The sequence below is a fragment of the Nycticebus coucang genome, chromosome 17, assembly GCF_027406575.1.
Source record: "Nycticebus coucang isolate mNycCou1 chromosome 17, mNycCou1.pri, whole genome shotgun sequence".
Taxonomy (NCBI): domain Eukaryota; kingdom Metazoa; phylum Chordata; class Mammalia; order Primates; family Lorisidae; genus Nycticebus; species Nycticebus coucang.
Window position 1 is genome coordinate 33173185 of NC_069796.1, and position 24278 is coordinate 33197462.

At 45.6% G+C, this 24278-nt stretch overlaps 1 protein-coding gene across 1 annotated transcript; it reads left to right on the forward strand.

Annotated features, from left to right (window-relative positions):
* The first annotated feature begins 4177 nt into the window (after positions 1 to 4177).
* On the forward strand, positions 4178 to 23659 carry TXNDC15 (thioredoxin domain containing 15). Its single transcript, XM_053565949.1, has 5 exons — positions 4178 to 4454; positions 12031 to 12512; positions 18153 to 18316; positions 20979 to 21109; positions 23239 to 23659. Exons 1-5 carry the CDS (start codon positions 4388 to 4390, stop codon positions 23433 to 23435), a joined length of 1041 nt encoding a protein of 346 aa, XP_053421924.1. The 5' UTR covers positions 4178 to 4387; the 3' UTR covers positions 23436 to 23659.
* The last annotated feature ends 619 nt before the right edge of the window (positions 23660 to 24278 follow it).

Here is a 24278-nt window from a genome sequence, read left to right on the forward strand (position 1 = left end):
AGAAAATCTGATTTTGACATTGGTTCCAATAAAAGACGATTCAATTAATGCATAAATGGAACCAACTGTTTCTTCAACTTCTGATGTCAAACTGAACAGTCCCCAGAAACACAGTGAAGACATCTACCTCCAACAAATAATCAAAAGCTATCCAAAAAGCTAGATGTAAAAAAACCTGCTCTTCCCTTGCCAAGCGTTTTGCCTTCCATTAATGATGTGTAGCGAGACACTTTGCAGAACAGGTGCCAGCAACTCGAGTTGAGTACTGACAAGAAAACAGAAGTTTTTTGGAGGCTTCAGGAACATGCTTTTCCTGAACCACCAAAGGAGGCCAGAGTACTTTCGTGTTCAAGGCAACTCAAGGCAGAGACCAAGAGAGCAAAACCTCAGGAAAGGTCCAAGATGAATGTGAAAACAGAAGAGCTCCATAGAGTGGAAGTGGTAACATCAACTCAGGAATCTTCAGTGGCATCGTGGGCAAGGATTGCTGCAAAAACTGGTCAGCCTAAGACTGTGAATTCATGGTGCAGTCCTGCTTCTGCTGAGGCCTTTTTGACAACAGCTTCTGGCATCTGGTGGTGTGTGATCCCTGGCGAGGCTCTCCCCACAGACACAGAGGGTTGGGTTCGCCTACAGTTTCATGCAGGTCAGGCCTGGGTGCCTGCCACTCCCAGGAGGAGGATTTCCCTCTTCTTGTTATCAGCCTGCATTTTCCCATCTCCAGGCCTAGAATATAATATGTTATGCCCTGACTGTGCTAAGAGAAACAAGAAAATAATGAATAGATTAATGATGGTGAAGAGGAAGAAGCAATCTACTTTGAACACAAACGCTGTGCGAGAAGAGGAGGAGGGTGAATAAGGAAGATGTTATGGCCCCAAGTATTAGAAAGTATTAGGATGTACTTTCAGAATGTGTAAGCTGATTTGAGGAAATGGAAGAAGAGATCATTGGAAGGAACCTTTATGATCTACAAAACAGAATCAAGTAATTAGGACTTCACTGAAGATGGTTGATTGGGTGCCAGCCCTGTCTAAGGAGACCCTTTTGGGGGCTTGGAAAGCCACTAAAAATCATTGCAATCAATTAAAAAAAAGTTTAAATGTAAAATTAATAACTACTTTTCATTTCTTGGCCGGGCATGGTGGCTCATGGTTATAATCCTAGCACTCTGGGAGGCAGAGGCGGGTAGATGGCTTGAGCTCACAGGTTTGAGACCAGCCTGAGCAAAAAGCGAGACCCTGTCTCTACTAAAAATAGAAAACTAAGGCAAGGGGATCACTTGAGCCCAAGAGTTGGAGGTTGCTGTGAGCTATGATGCTGTGCATTCTACTCAGGGCAACAGTTTGAGGCTCTGTCTCAAAAAAAAAAAACAAAAACAAACAAAATAAACCCTTTTCATTTCTTTTTTTGTAGAGACAGAGTCTCACTTTATGGCCCTCGGTAGAGTGCCGTGGCCTCACACAGCTCACAGCAACCTCCAACTCCTGGGCTTAAGCGATTCTCCTGCCTCAGCCTCCCGAGTAGCTGGGACTACTGGTGCCCGCCACAACGCCCAGCTATTTTTTGGTTGCAGTTTTGCCAGGGCCGGGTTTGAACCTGCCACCCTCGGTATATGGGGCCGGCGCCTTACAGACTGAGCCACAGGCGCCGCCCCCTTTTCATTTCTTGAAATAAGTAAATAGCAGTTATATTTTTTAATTAATTAATTTATTTATTTTGAGACATCTTACTCTTGCCCTGGGTAGAGCACCACAGCATCACAGCTCACAGAAACTTCAAACTCTTGGACTCAAGGGATCCTCTTGCCTCAGCCTCCCAAGTAAAAAGGACTATATTCATGCACCACCATGCCCAGCTAGTTTTTCTACTTTTAATTTATTTATTCTATTTTATTTTTTTTGAGACAGAGTCTCAAGCTGTTGCCCTGGGTAGAGTGCCATGGCATCCCAGCTCACCAGCAACCTTAAACTCTTGGGTTTAAGAGATTCTCTTGCCTCAGCCGCCCAAGTAGCTGGAACTACAGGCCCCCGCCACAACACCTGGCTATTTTTTTTTGGTTGTAGTTGTCATTGTTGTTTGGCAGCTGGATTCGAACCTGCCAGCTCTGCTGTATGTGGCTGGCGCCCTAGCGGCTAAGCTACAGGCGCCAAGCCTTATTTTATTTTTTTGAGACAGAGTCTCATTTTGTCACCCTCCGTAGAGTGCTGTGGAGTCATAGCTCACAGAAATCTCCAACTCTCAGGCTCAAGTGATTCTCTTGCCTCAGCCTCCCAAGTAGCTGGGATCATAGGCATCTGCCACAACGTCCAGCTATTTTTAGAGACAGCTTCTCCCTCTTGCTCAGGCTGGTCTTGAACCCGTGAGCTCAGGGCAATCCACCCGCCTCAGCCTCCCAGAGGATTACAGGTGTGAGCCACTGTGACAGGACTTTTTCTACTTTTTAGTAAAGAGGGGGTCTTGCTCTTATTGAGGCTGGCCTCAAGCTTCTGAGCTTAGGCGATCTATCCGCCTTGGGCTCTCAGAGTGCTAGGATTACAGGCATGAGTCACCAAGCCCAGCCTAGTAATTAGTTTTTTCTTTGGCTGGGGTCAGGTTTGAACCTGCCACCCCTGGTATATGGGACTGGCGCCCTACTCCTTGAGCCACAGGTACCGCCCTTTAAAATTTTTTTTTAAATTTATTATTATTATTATTTATTTTTTTTGCTGTTTTTGGCCGGTCGGTTTGAACCCGCCACCTCCGGTCTATGGGGCCGGCGCCCTACTCCTTTGAGCCATAGGCGCCACCCTTTTTTTTATAGAGACAAAGTCTCATTTTGTCGCCCTTGGTAGGGTGCTCACAGAAACCTCCAGCTCTTAGGCTTAAGCGATTCTCTTGCCTCAGCCTCCTGAGTATCTGGGACTATAGGTGCCTGCCACAATACCTGGCTATTTTTTGTTGCAGTTTGGCCGGGCCAAGTTCGAATCCACCACCCTTGGTATATGGGGCTGGCACCCTACTCACTGAGCCACAGGTGCCGCCCAAAATCATGTACATTTTTTTTTTTTTTTTTTTTAGAGACAGAGTCTCACTGTACCGCCCTCGGGTAGAGTGCCGTGGCGTCACACGGCTCACAGCAACCTCTAACTTTTGGGCTTACCCGATTCTCTTGCCTCAGCTTCCTGAGCAGCTGGGACTACAGGCGTCCACCACAACGCCCGGCTATTTTTTTGTTGCAGTTTGGCCAGGGCTGGGTTTGAACCCGCCACCCTCGGCATATGGGGCCGGCGTCCTACTCAGCATTTAAAAAGATTTCTAATTGAAGTTTTTGAACGTGGCCAAATTTGATTGCCATTAAACAATGCAGCCTCTTAACAGGAAAAGGTTCCCCACTCCTGCTCTAGAACTATGGGCTCTTGGCATCCATGTCCATTGTCTCAGACCATTCTGAATCCACCAAACAGCCCTGGAGTAGTTACTGTAGCAAAACCAGGGTAGCCTGTTTAGAATATAAAAAACCATCTATGTGGTCAAAGTAATGATGCATCTTTCTGGTCTAACAGTCTCTTTGGTGGGCACAAGGGGATATGGGTGGTCTGGTAGAGTTATATAATTCAGTTAACAATGGCTACTACTTTGAAGTGTTTACCGTGTACTAGGCACTATTCTCATCACCTTATATCTCATTTTTTTCAAGATTCTATAATTTCATCCTCATTTTACACATGAAGAATCTGAATTTAAAGAAAGGTTACCTAATCTGCTGACGCTGTACTACTGTTAAGTACTAGAGTTGGGATTCAGCACATGAGCAAACAGCCCAGGTTCCCCTTAACATCGGCATTTAACCAATAGATTGATGTGAAGATCTTTGAAATCCATTTCCATTTTTCTCAATCTCATAATACATTCGAAAGCCATACTGCACTGATTTAGCACTTTACTGATTTGACTGCTCAAAACTTGATTTATTTTATTTTAGCAGGCCCTCCCTGCCAAAATACTGTAACTGGGAATAAAATGGGGTCATTCTCTATTCTTTCCAGGAATTTTCTCTTACACTCCACTTCTGTGCCTTTGCTTGGGAATGCAGAGTCCTGTTCCTCAGTTGCACACTTCCCCTCCCCCTCTATGCCATCTTCACGCTAAGTCCTTCCTTAGTTTTATGCTGGGGTGGCTCCACCTTCACCATGACCCCACTGTCCAGAGGCCGTCCGCCCGACTCCAAAATGGCGCCCAAGGCTGCTGCCAGGTCCCAAGATGGCGGCGCGGGGCCGCGCCCGCGCTCCTGGCCTTTCCTCCCCCAGCCTTCCTCCGGCTGGGAGCGCGACTCGCGTCACGGTGCGCCCGTTGCCCTTCGGCTTGGGTAGTGGTCCCGGCCGCCAGCCGCCGCCCGTCCCACGCCATGCGGCTTCTTGGCTGCTGGCAGTTACTGCTGTGGGCGCTGGGGCTTCTTGCCCGCGGCGTGGAGGGTGAGTGCGGGCTGGGCTTGGGCCGGAGCCGGGGCCAGGGGAGGCAGGTGGCGGGATGTGAAATTACCGGGCTAGGTGGAGGTCCCCCTGGGCAGCTCTCACTACGGCGCCAAGGCCGGCAACGCGCCATTCGCATCTTCCCTGCGCGCCCCCGGAGCCTCTCCCCGACCTCTTCCCCAGGTGCGCTGCCCACTCGTGGTCCGCCGGAGGGGCAGGGCGGGGCGGGCGGCCCGCGTGGGGGCCGGCGGTGTCCAGCCCCGCTTCAGCGTGCATCTGTTAGCGAAGGGACCGTGTGTTAAGCCCTGCTGAGGCATACCCTCTTGTGCTGAGCTCGTTATTGATAATCATAACAAATAGCCGACACTTACTGTGGCCTTATTAAGAGCCAGGAACTGTGCACAGTGCTTCATTGTCTCATTAAATCCCCCACTAACCCGGTAAGATAGGTTCCAGGAGTGCCTGCATTTCTCAAATGAAGAGGCTGAGGCTCAGAGAGGCCAAGCAATCTGCCTAAGTTTGTGCTTCTGGTAAATGGCAGAGCTGGTCTCTCTAATTCTAAAGCCCATGCTAGAGTTCACTCTGCTGGACCACTTTCTTAAGGAGGCCACCTTTGCTCAGATCTCTGCATGAAGGAAAACATGAGAAACACGGGAGATTCCTGGGGTAACCCCAGCTTGCCAGGGCATGCTCTCAGGATGTATGGCTGGGATGGGACGTGGGGGTCTTCCTCTCACTGCTCATTTACGGCACTCCTAACTGTCCTGCTACAGTCCCCATCCTTTGGCTTTGCTTGCGTTTCGATCTTGGAGGAATAGGATCTTGTCTTTCTCTGGGGTGTCTTGGAAGGAGGCAGGTCAATAGACCGTAGCTGAGTAAGAAAAGAAACAGTAGCACAATTGCCTGTGTGCCAGGTGCTGTGCTTAGTGCTTTAGGAGCATCATTTTATTAATCTTTAAATGGTTATTCAGTAGATGTTATTGTTCCCTACCCTCTGCCCAGCAACAGGGTCTTGGTCACCCAGGTTGGAGGGCGGTGGCAGAACTGGATCATAGGCCTCCAAGTCCTGAGCTCAAGTGATCCTCCTGCCTTAGCCTCCCGAGTAGCTGGGAATACACACCTGGCTAATTTTTTTTGTATAGATGAGGTTGCCCAAGCTGGTCTCAAACTCCTGGCCTCCAGTGATCCTGCATCTTGGCCTCCCAGTGCTGTTCCTGTTTTATAGATGAGTAAACTGAGACTCAGAGTCAGTAAGTCCTCTGCCAAGGTCACATAGCCAGAAGTTGAGGAGCCATGATTCCAGCATTCTGCTTCACTTCCCCACCAAACGTCTATATTCTCACTGCACGTAGCCGTCAGCCTCACAGAGGGAATGGCAAGTGCTGGATCTCTTCTGTTTGCCTCTAAGATCATTCTCCAGCTTCTCCACCCTGTTCTGTATGGAATAAATAACAGCTGTCCTCAATCTGGCTTCCTTTTGGTTAGAATGAGGGGAGAGTGAGGTCAGGGTATAATACCGCCTACCCGTGACCTGCAGGTGACCTGCAGAAAGCTGCCCTCTGTGTTGCCCTTGCTGTTTGGAGGTTCTGTGACTGCTTCTTCCCCTGGGTCCTTAATGTCTGTGAATGGTAACTGTATCCCCTCTGCTGTTACTGGCCTTGGTGTACTTTACCATTGATCTCAGTTTCTCTCTGCACCCAGTTTCTCTCTACATTGGTGGTCCTGTGATTAAGTGCTCCTGAAATTGCCCAAGTTAAATATACTATTTCTTGGCAGAACCCTAGCTGAGACCGGGTATGGTGGCTCATGGCTGTAATCCTAGCACTCTGGGAGGCTGAGGAGGATGGATTGCTTGAGCTCAGGAGTTCCAGATCAGCCTGAGCAAGAACAAGACCCTCCATCTCTAAAAATAGCCGGGTGTTATTGTGGGTGCCTGTAGTCCCAGCTACTCGGGAGACTGAGGCAAGAGATTTTGTTCAAGCCCAAGAGTTTGAAGTTGCTGTGAGCTGTGATGTAATGGCACTCTACGCAGGGCAGCAGTGTGAGACTCTGTCTCAAAAAAAAAAAAAGAAAAGAAAAGAAAAAAAGAACCCTGGTTGATTCAGAGGACTTGTCAGGATCTGCAAAGACAGTCAGGGTCACAGGGTCACATACATGCAGATCCTGAGGATAACATCAGCCATGGGGTGGGTCGGGTCATCATGGGGTGAAGATAGAGGAAGCTTACTGCCAATTTGATCTTGCCCTCACTTTGAGCTTTGCCTCCTGCCCAGGCACCTAGCCCTTTTTCTGGGATACAGTCAGAGAAGTGTTTGACCTTCTGTCAAAGACTCACTTTTCTGTTCAAGTCCTACACTCTGCCCTGTCTAACCCTACATTGTCCCTTTTCCCTTCTTTTTTAAATTAATTTATTTATCTTAGAGTTTCACTTTGTCACCCTTGGTAGAGTACTATGGCATCATAGCTCACAGCAACCTCAAACTCTTGGGCTGAAGTGATTCTCTTGCCTCAGCCTCCCAAGAAGCTGGGACTACAGGCGCCTGCCACAATGCCTGGCTATTTTTTTTTTTTTTTACAGACAAGGTCTTTCTCTTGCTCATGCTGGTCTTAAACTCCTGAGCTCAGGCAATCCACCGCCTTGGCCTCCCAGAGTGCTGGGATTAGAGGCGTGAGCCCCTGTGCTCGGCTACTTCTCCCATCTTACTCTGTTAGCTTTCTATATCTTCACATTGCTCCTATAGTAACATCCTGTAGCCCCTTGTCTGCCTATGACAAAACTACTCTTTTTCTCCAGTTGATAGCTAGAGTTTTGGAAAGAATCATGTATATTTATCCATGTTTTACCATTTATTCCTTTATGTGGATCCATATGTTGACCTGGTATGTTTTTTTTTTTTTTTGGCTGCCTGAAGTCTTTCAAGATTTCTGTTATGTGGATCTGCTGGTAATTAATTCTTTCGGCTTTTTTTTTGCAGTTTTTGGCCAGGGCTGGGTTTGAAGCCAGCACCTCTGGTATATAGGGCCGGTGCCTCACTCCTTTGAGCCACAGGCACTGCCCTGCTCTTTTTTTTTTGAGACATTGTTGCCCAGGCTAGAGTGCACTGGCGTCATCATAGTTCATTGTAACCTCAAACTCTTGGGCTCAAGCTATTCTCCTGCCTTATCCTCCTGCCTTATCCTCCTGAATAGCTGGGAATACAGGTGTGTACCAAAGCACTGGCTAATTTTTCTATTTTTTTGAATAGAGATCGGGTCTTGCTTTTGCTCAGCCTGGTCTCAAAATCCTGAGCTCGAGCGATCCTCCTGCCTTGGCCTCCCAAGAGTGCTAAGATTATAGATGTGAACCTCTTTCACTTTTTGTATGAATGAAGAAGTATTTATTTCACCTTTGATTTTGCTGGGTATAGAATTCTAGATTTATAGGTTTCTTTTATTTATGTACTTGAAAGGTGTTGTCTCTTGTTTGCATTGTTTCCTATGAGAAATCTGCTGTTATCCTTATCTTTTTCCCTTTGTATATGTCTTTTTTTTCTCTGGCTGCTTTAAAAATTTTTCTCTTTGTTGCTGGTTTTAAGCAATTTTTTTTTTTGTTTGTTTGTTTGTTTTTGGCCAGGGCTGGGTTTGAACCCACCACCTCTGGCATATGGGGCTGGCGCCCTACTCCTTTGAGCCACAGGCGCTGCCCGGTTTTAAGCAATTTGATTATGATGTGTTTGGGGTAGTGTGTTGAGCTTGGGGTTTGGTGAGCTTCTTGGAATTATGGATTTATAGTTTTCTTTTTTTTTTTTTTTTTTTTGTAGAGACAGAGTCTCACTGTACCGCCCTCGGGTAGAGTGCCGTGGCCTCACACGGCTCACAGCAACCTCTAACTCTTGGGCTTACGTGATTCTCCTGCCTCAGCCTCCCGAGCAGCTGGGACTACAGGCGCCCGCCACAACGCCCGGCTATTTTTCTGTTGCAGTTTGGCCAGGGCTGGGTCCGAACCCGCCACCCTCGGCATATGGGGCCGGCGCCCTAGTTTTCATCAAGTTTGGAAAAATTTTGGTTGTTACTTCTTCAGCTATTTTTCTGTCCTCTTCTCTCTTTCCAGTACTCCAGTTATCTGTGTATTAAACTACTTGAAATTGATTCTTTTAATTTTTTTGGATTTTCTTCCACTGTGTTTTTTATTTCTTTCTTTCTTCCTTTCTTCCTTTCCTTTCTTTCCTTTTTTAATACATATGGGGGTCTCGATATGTTGCTCAGTCTAGTCTTAAACTCCTAGCTTCAAGCAGTGCTCCTGATTCTGCCTCCCAAAGTGCTGGCATTATAGGTGTAAGCCATGGTGCCCAGCCCTGTGTATTTCATTTTGGATAGGTTCTATTGCTGTGCCTTCACACTCACTACTTTTTTTTTTTTGTAGAGACAGAGTCTCACTGTACCGCCCTCGGTAGAGTGCCGTGGCGTCACACAGCTCACAGCAACCTCCAACTCCTGGGCTTAAGTGATTCTCTTGCCTCAGCCTCCCGAATAGCTGGGACTACAGGCGCCCGCCACAACGCCCGGCTATTTTTTGTTGCAGTTTGGCCGGGGCTGGGTTTGAACCCGCTACCCTCAGTATATGGGGCCGGCGCCCTACTCACTGAGCCACAGGCGCCGCCCACACACTCACTACTTTTTGTTGTTGTTGTTGTTGAGACAGAGTCTCACTTTGTTGCCATTGGTAAAGTACCGTGGCATCAGAGCTCACAACAGCCTCAAACTCTTGGGCTCAAGCAATCCTCTTGCCTCAGCCTTCCGAGTATTTGGGACTACAGGTGCCCGCCACAATGCTATCTTTCATTGCCTACCCTGTTTCCCCGAAAATAAGACATCCTCCGAAAATAAGACCTACTTACAGGAAAGATAAGATGTCCCCTGAAAATAAGACCTAGTGCATCTTTGGGAGCACACCTTAAAATAAGACACTGTCTTATTTTCAGGGAACAGGGTAGTATCTAGTTTCCTAAAACCGTTGCTTCATATATTTTGTTGGCTTAAAAATTTTTTTGGTTGTGGGCAGCGCCTGTGGCTCAGTGGGTAGGACGCCAGCCCCATAGACCAAGGGTGGTGGGTTTGAACACGGCCCCAGCCAAACTGCAACAAAAAATAGCTGGGCATTGTGGCAGGCGCCTGTAGTCCTAGCTATTCAGGAGGCTGAGGCAAGAGAATCGTGTAAGCTCAGGAGTTGGAGGTTGCTGTGAGCTGTGACACCACGGCACTCTACCCAGGGCGATAAAAAAAAAAGTTTCTTGTTTTAGGAGGGAAAGTAAATCCGGTCCCTTTTACTTCATCTTGGCCAAAAGCAGAATTCCAGAGAATGTTTTTGAATTGATAATGAATCTGCAAAGCTCTGTGGGGATATTCTTTGAGACTTTATACAAACGTACATACCTGAGGAAGCTCCCAAACCTCTCCCCAACTTTGAAGGCAGTTGGTCATTCACACCCCAGTGACACGCTTTTGGCAAGCAGAATTCTTTACACAGAATTCTTCACCTACATGAGTTTTCCTGAGGGCAGCTAGCCTCATTCATTTCCCCTGGTCAGCACCTGGTGGAGAGTCTGGCAGCTGCTGTTGACTTGATGAGAGAGTTGGAGGGCCGGAGTCATTGCCACAGAGGTGAAAGGCGGTTACTAAATGGGCATAAGAGACTGCCCAGGACTTGTCCCTTATCTGTGCATTTTGTCTAACACCCACTTCTCGCTCTGAAGTGAGAGGTAAGCCCTCCTGTTCTTTCTCCTGCTGCTGGTCCTACACTGCCAAGGGCAGCAGCCCAAGGGCGGCAGGCAGAAGGACAGAGTCCAGCTGGCAGAGACTACCTCAGGAAGGAGCTGCTGCATGGCCCAGCAGTGTTCCTCTGGCATGTGGCTCAGCATCCCCAGGTGTCATGCAGGAAGGGTAAGGCCCACTCCAGAGTGGTAGAAGACTGTTCTTAGACCTGGCTCTGCTGCTTACTTGCTGTGTGCCACTGTGCACTGCAGTGAGCTCCTCTGGGCCTCAGCATGGTCATCTATTAAGTGTATTAAGTGGGCTGTATAACCTTTCTCTTGCCCATCTCACAGAGCTGTTATAATGTGTGCAAAGAAGGTTTGCTCTAGTAGAATCTTCAATAAAACATGAGGTCTCACTTTGTCACCCTGGATAGAGTACTGTGGTGTCATAGCTCACAGCAACCTCGAACTCTTGGGCTTAAGTGATTCTCTTGCCTCAGCCTCTCAAGTAGCTGCGACTATAGGCGTGCACCACTATGCCTAGCTAGTTTTTCTACTTTTAGTAGACATGAGCTTTTTTTTTTTTTAGAGACAGAGTTTCACTTTGTTGCCCTCGGTAGAATGCTCTGGCATCATAGCTTACAGCAACCTCTAGCTCTTGGGAGTAGGTGATTCTTTTGCCTCAGTCTCCCAAGTAGCTGGGACTACAGATGCCGGCCACCATGCCCGGCTGTTTTTTTTTGTTGTTGTTGCAGTTTGGCTGGGGCTGGTTTTGAACCCGCCGCCCTCGGTATATGGGGCTGGCACTATACCCACAGGTGCTGCCCTAGACACGAGCTCTTACTTTTGCTTATCTCCAACTAAGGCTTATCTCCAACTCTTGAGTTTGAGCAACCTACCCGCCTCAGCTTCCCAGAGTGTCAGGATTATAGGCCTGAGCCACTATGCCCAGCCTTCTTAGGTATTCTTATCAAACAAATGAAAATGTTAAAGTGATTATATTTTCTGTTTTTTTTTTTTTTGAGATCACTCTGTTGCCCTCAGTAGAGTGCCGTGGCGTCAGAGCAACCTCAAACTCTTAGGCTTAAGCGATTCTCTTGCCTCAGCCTCCCAAGTAGCTGGGACTACAGGCACCCGCCACAACACCTGGGTGTTGTTTTTTTTTTGTAGAGACAGAGTCTCACTTTATGGCCCTCGGTAGAGTGCCGTGGCCTCACACAGCTCACAGCAACCTCCAACTCTTGGGCTTAAGCGATTCTCTTGCCTCAGCCTCCCGAGTAGCTGGGACTACAGGCGCCCGCCACAATGCCCGGCTAATTTTTGGTTTGCAGTTTGGCCGGGGCGGGTCTGAACCCGCCACCCTCGGTATATGGGGCCGGCGCCCTACCGACTGAGCCACAGGCGCCACCCCTGGCTATGTTTTTTGTTGTTGCAGTTGTCATTGTTGTTTTTTTAGCTGGCCATGGCTGGATTCAAGTCCACCAGCCTCGGTATATGTGGCCAGCACCTTACTGAGCTACTGGGTAAAGCTATGTATTTGTCCATTTATTTATTTGGCATTCATCAATCTAGCCCCCTGTAACCTTTCTAAACTGGAGAACAGGGGGTGGCTCTCAGAGAATTAAATGGGAAGGATAACTTTTTTTTTTTTTTTTTTTTATTGTTGGGGATTCATTGAGGGTACAATAAGCCAGGTTACACTGATTGCAATTGTTAGGTAAAGTCCCTCTGGGAAGGATAACTTTTTCTCCAGAGAAGAAAATTTCATATTTGAGGACAACTGTAACTCTTTGGGGTTCATTTACTTTGAAGTCAAATATGACTGTGACCGTGCCGGCATGTTTTAGTTGCAGAGGAACACGGTCACTTATGGTCCGAGGAGCAGCCTGCTCACACTCCCCATATGGGGGCCATGTACCTGAGTGAGGAGGAGCCCCCAGATGACCTGATGGGCCAGGACGTGGCCACAGAAGAGGCTGATGTGGCGCTGGACACCCATGGCGATCGCATGATGATGCTTTCTGTGATTCCTGGGGAGGCTGAGGATAAGCTGAGCTCAGAGCCCAGCGGTGGCACCTGTGGTGCTGGAGGAGAGGAGGACTCGAGGTGCAACCTCCAAGAAAGCCTCTACTCTCTGGACAGTGCTGGAGCTCACTTTCCTGACAGAGAAGAGGAGTATTACACAGAGCCTGAAGTGGTAGAATCTGACTCAGCCCCGACAGAGGACTCTAATAACACTGAAAGTCTGAAATCCCCAAAGGTGAACTGTGAGGAGAGAAATGTGACGGGATTAGAAAATTTCACTCTGAAAATTTTAAATATGTCACAGGTAAGAAAAAATTATTTAGTACTTTTCCTTAGTTTCAGTTTTATCATTTGAAACCATCATCTTTGAAGCTGGCTGTGGACCTGTATTTCCAAGCTGCTCAGGAGTCTGGAGTTGCAGTGCCCTATAATGACTCCACTATACTCTAGCCAGGGCTGTAGAACAAGATCCTGTCTCAAAAACCAAAACCAAGGCTTGGTGCCCATGGCACAGTGGTTATGGTACCGTCCACATACACCTGGGCTGGAGGGTTCGAGCTCGGCCCAGGCCAGCTAAACAACAGTGACAACCACAACAAAAAAATAGCCAGGCATTGTGGTGGGCGCCTGTAGTCCCAGCTACTGGGGAGGTCCAGGCAAGAGAATCGCTTAAGCCCAAGAGTCTGAGGTTACTGTGAGCTGTGACGTCACAGTACTCTACAGAGGGTGACATAATGAGACTCTGTCTCAAAAAAAAGAAAAAGAAAATGAGGAGCAGGATGAATTTAGGCTGCTTACATAAGAGAAGTCCTAACTCTGAAAGCGGTGACTGCTTTTAATGCAGCAGTGAGTCTGTGGTGCGTTTAGTGTACATAGCTCTTCCAAGGGCAGGGTCAATGCTGGCCTTGCAGCATCTCTTCCTGAGTGCCTAGTAGGCACTATGCCTCAGATCTGCAGCACTCTATCACAGGTCACCCACATGACCGGGAGAGAGCAGTTTAAATGGCCTGAGATACAGTTCAAACAGGTGGTGGCAGGGATGGTACATCCTTGACTCGAACTAACCTTTGGCCAGATATATTGATCCTGCTTAGTTCATCCTTTGGTTAGTTAGTTCATCCTTTGGTTTGCTGAAATGAGAGTCTGAGTCTGGGATCATAGTGCTCTAATAATTCCATTGTAGATTGTTTGGGATGTACAATTTGAAGCTAAGGGTAATGGCTGTACCTTGTGAGTACCTTAGTTCAGGCATTCTTTGGATCTCTTGCAGGTTTCATTCCAGACCATCATAGTAAAGTAAATATTTCAATAAAGTGAGTCACATGAGTTTTTTGGCTTCACAGTGCACATAAAAGTTATGTTTATACTATACTGTACTATATTAAGTATATAATAGCATTATGTCTAAAAAAATGTACTTTTTTTTTTTTTGGAGATAGAGTTTCACTATGTCACCCTTGGTAGAGTGCCGTAGTGTCACAGCTCACAGCAACCTCAAAACTCTTAGGCTTCAGCGATTCTCTTGCCTCAGCCTCCCAAGCAGCTGGGACTACAGGTGCCCACCACATGCCTGGCTATTTTTTTGTCGTAGTTGTCACTGTTGTTTAGCAGGCCCGGGCCAGGTTTGAACCCATCTATCTGCCCCTGTGTATGTGGCTTGCACCCTAGCCACTGAGCTACAGGCACTGAGCCAATGTACCTATTTTAATTTAAAAATACTTTATTGGCTGGGCATGATGGCTCATGCTTGTAATCCCTGCACTTGGGAGACTGAGATGGAAAGATCACTTAGGCCAGGAGTTCAACATCAGCCTGGGCAACATAGGGAGACCTAGTCTTTACAAAAATTAAAACAATTAGCTGGGCATGGTAACATGTGCCTGTAGTCCCAGCTACTTGGGAGGCTGAGGCAGGAGGATCACTTGAGCCCAGGTTTTGAGGTTGCAATGAGCTATGAAGATGTAATCTAGCCCAAGCAACACAGCCAGACTCTGTCTCAAAAACAACAACAGCAGCAAAAACCTTTGTTGCTAAAAAATGCCCCTGATCATATGATCTTTAGTGAGTCAACATTTTTTGCTTGTAGAGGAACTCGCCTTGATGTTTATGGATGTTGACTGATCAGGGTGGTAGTTGTTGAGGGTTAAGGTGGCTGTGGCAATTTCTTAAAATAAGAAAACAGTGAAGTTTGCCACATTGATTGACTCTTCAATTCATGAAAGATTTCTCTGTAACATGTGATCCTGTTTGATAGCATTTTAGCACAGTAGAGTCAAAGATGGAGTCAATACTCTCGAACTCTCTTGCTGCTTTGTCAGCTACGTTCATGGAATACTGCAAATCCTTTGTTTTCATTTTAGCAATGTTAACAGCATCTTTACCAGGAGTAGATGAAACCACTTTTTGCTCATCCATAAGAAGCACCTCATCATCCATTCAGGTTTGACCAGGAGACAGCAACAATTCAGCACATCTTGGGGCTTTGCTTCTAATTCTATTTCTCTTGCTATTTCTGCCACATCTGTAGTTACTTCAGCCACTGAGCGTCTTGAACCTCTCAGAGTCATCCATGAGAGTTGGAATCAATGTCTTCTAAACTATTCATGTTAATATTCTGACCTCGTCCCATGAAGCAAGAATGGTGAATCTTGTCAAGGTTTTCAATTTACTTTGCCCACATTTGTCACAGGAGTCACTGTTTTTGGAAGCTTTATGAAATGTACTTCTTATGTAATATGACTTAAAAGTCAAATTCTCTTTGATCTACAGGCTGAAGAATAAATGTTATATTTGCAGGCCTGAAAACAACATTAATCTCCTTGTCTATCTCCATCAGAGCTCTTGGGTGACCAGGTGCATTGTCTGTGAGTGGTAACATTTTGAAAGGAATCTTGCTGGGCATGTGGCCCATGTCTGTAATCCTAGCTCTCTGGGAGGCTGAGGCAGGTGGATTGCTTGAGCTCAGGAGTTTGAGACCAGCCTGAGCAAAAGTGAGACCCCATTTCTACTAAAAATATAAAAAAAATTAGTCAGGCATGGTGGGGCAAACTTATAGACCCGGCTACTTGGGAGGCTGAGGCAAGAGGATTGCTTGAACCCAGGAGTTTGAGGTTGCTATGAGCTCTGACATCATGGCACTCTAGCCTGGGGCAACAAGTGAGAGTCTGTCTCAAAAAAAAGCTTTTTTTTTTCTTGAGCAGTAGGTCAGTGGTCTTAAAATATTTTGTAAACAGATGTGCTGTCACCTAGGCTTTGTTTTTCCATTTCTAGAGCATAGGCAGAGCAGATTTAGCATAATTCTTTAAGGGCCTTAGGATTTTTGGAATGCTAAATGACTTAAAGTTATCAGCTATAGTTTTTTTTTTTTTTTCCTTTGAGATAGAGTCTCACTATGTCACCCTCGGTAGAGTGCTGTGGCATCACAGCTCACAGCAACCTCCAACTCTTGGGTTTAAGCGAGCCTCTTGCCTCAGCCTCCCAAGTAGCTAGGACTACAGGCGCCCACCACAACGCCCGGCTACTTTTTGTTGCAGTTGTCATTGTTAGTGGCCCGGGACGACCTGCCAGCCTCTGTGTATATGGCTGGCATCCTAACTGCTGAGCTATGGGCGCTATAGGTCAGCTATAGGTCTTTTTCCTTGTCACGACAATGGGGACTCGTTTGCTGTCTATGGCAAACATATCTTGCTTTGTTAACTTACTCTATAAACCTATTTTTCTTTCTTTTTTTTTTTTTGTAGAGACAGAGTCTCACTTTATGGCCCTCGGTAGAGTGCCGTGGCCTCACACAGCTCACAGCAACCTCCAACTCCTGGGCTTAGGCGATTCTCTTGCCTCAGCCTCCCGAGTAGCTGGGACTACAGGCGCCCGCCACAACGCCCGGCTATTTTTTTTGGTTGCAGTTTGGCCGGGGCTGGGTTTGAACCCACCACCCTCGGTATATGGGGCCGGTGCCCTACCGATTGAGCCACAGGCACCGCCCTATTTTTCTCTTTCTTAATAAACTTTTTATCACACTTGCCTTAAAAAAGAAAAAAGCTACATCCACCTCTGAGAAGAAATTCACCCTGTCCTTTGCAGCTTTGAAGTCAGGCATTGACTTCTCTTTTCTAGCTTTGAAAGTCCTACGTGACATCTTCCAATATAAGGCTATTTTGCCTACATTGAAAACCTGTTGTTTAACCACCTCATCCTCTCATTATCTTAGATAGATCTTCTGGATAACTTGTAGCTTCTCCATCAGCACTTGCTGCTTCACTTTGTACTTTTGTGTGATGGAGAAGGCGTCTTTCCTTTAACCTCATTAACCAACCTTTCAGCTTTTTTTAGGCAGCTTCCTCACCTCTCTCAGCCTTCAGAGAATTGAAGAGAGTTAGGGCCTTTCTCTCTCTTTTTTTTTTTAGAGACAGAGTTTCACGTCACCCTTGGTAGAGTTCGATGGCGTCATAGTTCACAGCAACCTCAAACTCCTGAACTCAAGCCTCCCAAGTAGCTGGGACTATAGGCACCCACCACAACTCCCGGCTATTTTTAGAGACAGGATCTCACTCTTGCTAGGCTGGTCTCGAATTTCTGAGCTCACGCAATCCACCCACCTCGGTCTCCTAGAGTACTGGGATTACAGGTGTGAGCCACTGCACCTGGCCAGGGCCTTTCTCTTGAGGCTTTGCTTTAGAGGAATGTCATAGCTGGTTTGCTCCTCTAGTCAGATTACTCAAACTTTCTCCATCTGAGCAATAAGGCTGTTCTGTTTTCTTACTATTCGTGTGCTTTCTGGAGTAGTACTTTTAATTTCCTTTGAGAACTTTTCCTTTGCATTCACAAACTGGTCATCTGTTTGGCACAAGAGGCCTACTTTTTAGCCTGTCTTGGCTTTCAACTTGCTTTTCTCAGTAAGCTTAGTCATTTCTAACTGTTGATTTAACATGAGAGACGTGTGATTCTTCATTTCATTTGAACAGTAAGAGGCCATTGTAGGGTTATTAATTGGCCTAATTTCAATATTGTGTCTCATGGAATAGGGGAGCCTGAGGACAGGGAGAGAGACAGGGGAAAAGCCAGTGAGTGGAGCAGTCAGAAAACAAGGAGTTATCAAGTAAGTTGCCATCTTATATGGGCATGGTTTGTGGTACCCAAAGCAATGGTGACATCAAAGATCACTGATCCCAGACCCCCGATTACTATGACAGATATAATAGTAATGAAAAAGTTGCAAATATTGCAAGAACTGTCAGAATGTGACCGTGAGACATGATGGGAGCACGTGCTGCTGGGAATGGTACCCATAGGCTTGCTTGGTGCAGGATTGCCACTCACCTGAGACTGGTAAAAGGCCCAGTGGATGGAGCATAATAAAATGAGGTATGGCTGTATTTGAATTGACTGGTTATGAAAAAGATTAACATAGCTCTGTAGTAATATTAGGAAAGCATATTGGAAAGTTTATAACTTGTCATTTGATGCTACTTTTCTGCTGATGCATGGATTCATTACAGTTCAAAATTCAAAATCTTACTGAAGGCTGGGCGTGGTGGCTCATGCCTATAACCCCAGAACTTGGGAAGCCGAGATGGGTAGATTGTCTCAGCTCATGGGTTCAAGACCAGCCTATGCAAGAGCAAAACCCCCATCTCTAAAAATAGCTGGGTGTCAGTACCTGTAGTCTCAGCTACTTGGGAGGCTGAGGCAAGAGGATTGCTTGAGCCCAGGAGTTGGAGGTTGCTGTGAGCTATGACATCACGGCACTCTACCGAGGGCCACAAAGTGAGACTCTGTCTCAAAAAAAAAAACAAAACAAAACTTATTGAAGGTGTACAGTATAGTCTCCATCTTCTCCCTCTCCCCACCCACTGTTTCTACATGTTTCCCATTTCTTGGGTATCCTTTCAAAAAAATGTACGCATACATTTACTGCTAACTTTAATACTTGTTTCTTCTACCACAGGACCTTATGGACTTTCTAAACCCAAACGGCAGTGACTGTACTCTAGTCCTGTTTTATACTCCCTGGTGCCGATTTTCTGCCAGTTTGGCCCCTCATTTTAATTCTCTGCCCCGGGCATTTCCAGCTCTTCATTTTTTGGCTCTGGATGCATCTCAGCACAGCAGGTATCTTTGCTTGGTGGGGTTTATGCTCAGCATTTGGCTGATGGTTGCCGTTATCTGGAGGTTATAATTAGTTTAGTTAGAAGCACAGGAGGTGAGCATGAACTTTGCAACCAGACTGAAGGAAGGGAACAGCAAGAGGGAGGAGTGAGGATTGTCAAACTCCTGAGGGAGCTGGTGGTGTCACTTTCTGGAAGCCTGTTATAGAAAGAGGCCTATTCTCTGTGTGGTAGATTAAAAGGTGGCAGGTAAGGGTACCCTATGGCAGGGGAGGGGCCACAGGACTTTTAGGGTCCTGCCCAGACTGAATTCACCCAACTGGTATCACAGTACAATATTCCTTTGTGATTTTAACCTGCAGTTTAGGTCCCCACCTCTGCCAACATAGCTCTCGGGACCCTTGTTCTGTGTCTACTCAGATTTCTTTCTTTCCTTCTTTTATTTTCTTTCTTTCCTTTCCTTTTTTTTTTTTAGAGACAGAGTCTCACTTTGTCGTCCTTGGTAGAGTTCTGTGGCATCATAGCTCACAGCAACCTCCAGCTCTTAGGCATAGGCGATTCTCTTGCCTCAGCCTCCCGAGCAGCTGGGACTACAGGCGCCCGCCACAACACCTGGCTAATTTTTGTTGCAGTTTGGCTCAGGCTGAGTTTGAACCCACCACCCTTGGTATATGGGGCCGGCGCCCTACTCACTGAGCCACAGGCGCCGCCCTCCTTCTTTCCTCTTAACTACATTTATTCTTGCATGTATGTTCTACAGTAGACAATAAAGTAATGGGTTAATTTAGCTCTTTACAATGACATTTACCCTTATTCTTGTTTCACGTTTCTTTTGTATTGTTCACTGGGCTTTTGTCTTTTTTAAATGTTCAGTAAAATAAGTTATAGAGAACTTGGTTCAGATGTTATGTATTTATTGCCCCAAAGTGCTATGACTGTGCTTAGGTTATAAACTGTAGTCTCCTTCTAAACTAGATGCTCCTTAGTAGGTTCAATAAATCTAGAATGTTTGGAAAGTGGTTGAATTAGTAGTAAAATGAAATTGAGTAAAACTATTAATTTGCATTCCACTGAGTTTTCAGTGTGGGAAAGTAACTACCAATGTTTACCTGTAACTGTTTATGAAGAAAGAAATTGCCCAACTGGCTCGGCACCTGTGCACAGTGGTTACAATGCTAGCCACATATACCGAGGGTGGCAGGTTCGAACCCAGCCCGGGCCAGCTAAACAACAATGACAACTGTAACAAAAAATAGCCGGGCGTTGTGGCAGGGGCCTGTAGTCTCAGCTACCTGGGAAGCTGAGGCAAGAGACTCATTTAAGCCCAATAGTCTGAGGTTGCTGTGAGCTGTGATCTCATAGCACTCTAATGAGGGCCGACATAGTGAGACTCTGTCTCAAAAAAAAAAAAAAAAGAAATTGCCCAACAAATTAATAATTTTTTTTTTTTTTTTTTTGAGACAGAGTCTCAAGCTGTCACCTGGGTACAGTGCTCTGGCGTCACAGCTCACAGCAACCTCAAACTCTTGGGCTCAAGAGATTCTCCTGCTGGGACTACAGGCACCCATCACAACACCCTGCTATTTTTTTGTTGCAGTTGTCATTGCTGGCCTGGGCTGGGCTCAAGCCCGCCACCCTCGGTGCATGTGGCTGGCGCCGTAACCACAATGCTACTGGCGCCAAGCCGATAATTCTTAAGTGGCCTGTCCCAAGGGAACAGACGGATTGAAAGGAGAGTTCAGGTCAATATCCAACCTTGGCTGGGCACTCCACTGCCCCCAAGCATACTCAGCACTCTTTGGTTTTTGTTCTCTCACTGTCTCTTGTCACTGTCTCTCCCTTACACCCCTCCCATCTGATTTATTCTTTCTTTACTTCATTTCCTTGTAGTACCTGGTATGGTGCCATAATTATGGAGACTAGAACAGGTTTGCCCTATATGTTCATATTTAAGTTATAGCATGTTTACCCCCCAAATCCTCATCATCCAGTGTTACTCTTTTACTAATGGGGTAAACTGAGGCTTAGGGAGATTACCTAATGTTCCCATAGGTCACAAAGCTGTGTCAGTGGCAGGACTGAGCCTTGAACCCAGTGTTTTGACTAGGGAGCTTATCACCACCAGTCTCTTGTTATGTCAAGGTGAAACAAGCCCACACGGGTCATGTGGCTTCCAAAGCATCCTGACCCAATTGTGAACTTCCTGGTGTGTCTGCTAGAGCACATATTTCCTGTGCCAGTTTACCAAGGTACTTACATAGTATACACTGACCTTTTTTGAGACATGGGGATGGGTATTCTGAAGAGTTGGAAATTTCTTCTGTCAAGTAAATTGACATTGTGTCCTTTGTCCATAAATTAGAATTTTCTGATATGACGTGTTTTGACAGGAACTTAAATGGTGGAATAATTGTCACGGGGTAGATCCATACTGTCATAAAAAGCAACTCATACTATGGACCAGGAATATCCCCAACCATGACCTGTGAGGAAAGAGGTCAGAAATGAAGTAAAAAGCCTGAAGTTTGATTTCAGAAACCTCCTTCCTGAGGTCACAGGAAACCAATCCTTTCTCATTTATCTCCATCCATTCTGATATGGTGATGGTGTGAGAAGGCCCACTGGTATAGATTCAGGTTTACTGACTGACTTCTTTCTATTTGTAGCCTTTCCACCAGATTTGGCACCGTAGCGGTTCCTAACATTTTGTTATTTCAAGGAGCTAAACCAATGGCTAGGTTTAATCATACAGACCGAACATTGGAAACGCTGAAAATCTTCATTTTTAATCAGACAGGTATGTAGAAATAATATGCTGAGGAAGGTGATTTTTTATTGCTGGGGATATATGCCTTTTGTGGGTTCTGCTCTGCTATAATCCTTATCCTAAGTGAAGGACTTTGAGATATAAAATTTCATTTGTTATGAATTATTATGGTTCTGTTAAATAAATCATAGTGCCAACTTTAACACTAACAGGTAATAGGAGGCCAGGTGTGGTGGCTTCCACCTGTAATCGTAGCACTTGGGAGGCTAAGGTGGGTTAATTGCCTAAGTTCATGAGTTCAAAACCAGCCTGAGCAAGAGCAAGACTGTCTCTAAAAAATAGCTGGGCATTGTGGTGGGCGCCTGTAGTCCCAGCTACTTGGGAGGCTGAGGCAAGAGAATCCTTTAAGCCCTAGAGTTGGAGGTTGCTGTGAGCTGTGACGCCACAGTACTCTCTCTACCCAGGGCGAGATAGTCAGAGTCTTGTCTCAAAAAAAAAAAAAAGTTTCAGTATTGTAAATTGAAGACATATTCTCCACTGGAAATGTTTCTTCCTCAGTAATGAACATCCTACTCTTCCCGAAGTACATTCACTGGAAATAAATACAGATTATAACACACATTCCACGCATATTTAGTTGCATATAATTACTTTTACCTAATATGAAAGACAGAACTGAGTTAGGTTGCAGAGTAAAATTGGGGTATTGCAAGGTGGTTAGTTATTCCAAGTCTTTTTTTTCCTCCTCAGTGACAGGGTCTTGCTCTGTCACCCAGGCTGCAGTACAGTGCCACCATCATAGCTCTCTGTAGACTCAAACTCTTGGGCTTAGCTGATTTTCTTGACTAAGGCTCACGAGTAGCTGGGACAATAGGCATGTGCCACCACACTTGGCTAATTTTTATTTATTTATTACTTTTTTTTGAGACAGAGTCTCACTTGTTGCCCTGGGTAGAGTGCTGTGGCATCACAACTCATAACAACCTTAAACTCTTGGGCTTAAGTGATTCTCTTGCCTCGGTCTCCCGAGTAGCTGGGACTACAGGTGCCTGCCATAACGTCTGGCTGTTTTTTATTGCAGTTGTCATTGTTGTTTAGCTAGCCTGGGCTGGGTTCAAACCCGCCAGCTCTGGTGTATGTGGTTGGCGCCTAGCTGCTGAGTTACAGGCACTGAGCCTGTTTATTATTTTTTCTGAGACAGAGTCTCATTTTGTCATCCTTGGTAGCGTGCCATGGCATCATAGCTCACTGCAACCTCAAACTCTTGGGCTCAAGCGATCCTCTTAGCTCAGCCTGCCGAGTAGCTGGGACTACTGCCACCTGCCATATGCCTGGCTATTTTTTTTAGAGATATGGTCTCGCTCTTGCTCAGGTTGGTCTCGAACTCCTGAGCTCAAGCAGTCCACCTGCCTTGGCCTCTCAGAGTGCTAGGATTACAGGCATGAGCCACTGCACCCAGCCCCTAATTTTTCTTATTTTTGTGGAAAGGAAGTCTCACTATGTGCCCAGTGTAATCTCAAACTCTTAGGAAGTGATTTGCCTTGGCCTTCCATAGTGCTGGGATTACAGGAATGAACCACCACAGGACCGCATTTCAGGTTTTATACTGGATTCCTGATTGCCATTTAGATTGATGTGGGGAGAGCATTTATTCAATGTTCTAAGAAAACCCAGAACACAAGAAAACTTAGGAGTCAAAGCACCTTTGGTAATCACTGATCCAAGTTGTGGCTAGTTCTTCTAACAATTCTTTGAATAAGTTATTTAAAAACATTTTGGATTTAGCATTATTTATCCTTTGAAAACATTCTGTAGACTCTGGAGAGAAGGTTTACTAGTTACTCATTGAACTTTAAGTCTCAAAAGAGAACAAAAGACATCTCTTACAATGCATTAACTAAGAAGCCTCGGACGAGTTCATAGAAATTGTAGTGCTTTTCTTTGAAAAGCTGAAATGGATTCCTGAATCTTTGATGTGGTGTGGGGAAAGTCAAGATAACAAATTACACTGCCAGGCAAGTGAAACCCATCCCAGATACACTAGCAGTGTTGTTTATTTTAGGACTTCATGTCATTTTGCATACCATGTGTAATACTTCAGAAAAATCTGTGGTGGGTGTTTTTTCTATCTGATTTGAAACTATTGATTTCTCTTCCAGGTATAGAAGCCAAGAAAAATGTGATGGTAACTCAAGCTGACCAAATAGGTCCTCTTCCCAGCACTTTGATAAAAAGTGTGGACTGGTTGCTTGTATTTTCCTTATTCTTTTTAATTAGTTTTATTATGTATGCTACCATTCGAACTGAGAGCATTCGGTGGCTAATTCCAGGACAAGAGCAAGAACATGTGGAATAATGATGGACTGAAAGGAGAAGTTGGAAAGAGGAATTTTAACCCTTCATTTTGGAAATTAGGGCAACAGTTTCATTTTCTCTAGTGAAGTATTGACTTGGCAACTTCACTTAGGTTAAAGAAATCATGCATTTGTTGAACTACTGAATGTGTAAAAAATTACAAACTGGCGTTTTAACTAGTATTGATTACAATAAGCAAGTGCAAAAAAAACTTCAATGGCATGCCCTGTTCTGATTTTTCCTACTTGCACGTAGAGTAATCCAGTGTGAAATGTGAAGACCCCCTGGTGGAATAGTGAGTACAATGACAATATGCTTACTAAGAAGGCAGCAAAAATAGTTTTAGAGAACTCCTGATTCCTTATGTATGTTTAAAAAGGTTTTTTAGTTTGTTTGCAATTTCTCTTCCAGAGTCCATAGCAGAAGTGTCATGTTATGGAAAAGTAACTAGAATTGATTAGTGTGAGCCTACAGGTAGCAACTGATGGAAAATAAAAGAGTCAAATACCTGTTATTTGTGTTCTCTGCTTTCTTTTTTCTTTTTTGAGATAGAGTCTCAATCTGTTGTCCCAGGCTACAGTACCATGGTGTCAGCCTAGCTTACACCAACCTCAAACTCACTGGGTTTAGGTGATCCTTCTGCCTCAGCCTCTCAAGTATACTGCTGGGACTGCAGGTGCCCACCACAACGCCTGGCTAATTTTTCTATTTTCCAGTAGAGACAGGGTCTTGCTTTTGCTCAGGCAGGTCTCAAACTCTTGAGCTCAAGTGATCCTCCCACCTTGGCCTTCCAGAGTGCTATGATTACAGGTGTGAGATACTGCACCTGGCCAGTTTTCAACTT

What these genes read in the sequence shown, in the direction of transcription:
- TXNDC15 (XM_053565949.1), top strand. Translation starts at nt 4,388, where the DNA reads ATGCGGCTTCTTGGCTGCTGGCAGTTACTGCTGTGGGCGCTGGGGCTT. An exon ending in TCTTGCCCGCGGCGTGGAGG is followed by an intron (nt 4,455 to 12,030) that starts GTGAGTGCGGGC and finishes GGCATGTTTTAG; the next exon opens with TTGCAGAGGAACACGGTCAC. An exon ending in CTTCATTTTTAATCAGACAG is followed by an intron (nt 21,110 to 23,238) that starts GTATGTAGAAAT and finishes TTTCTCTTCCAG; the next exon opens with GTATAGAAGCCAAGAAAAAT.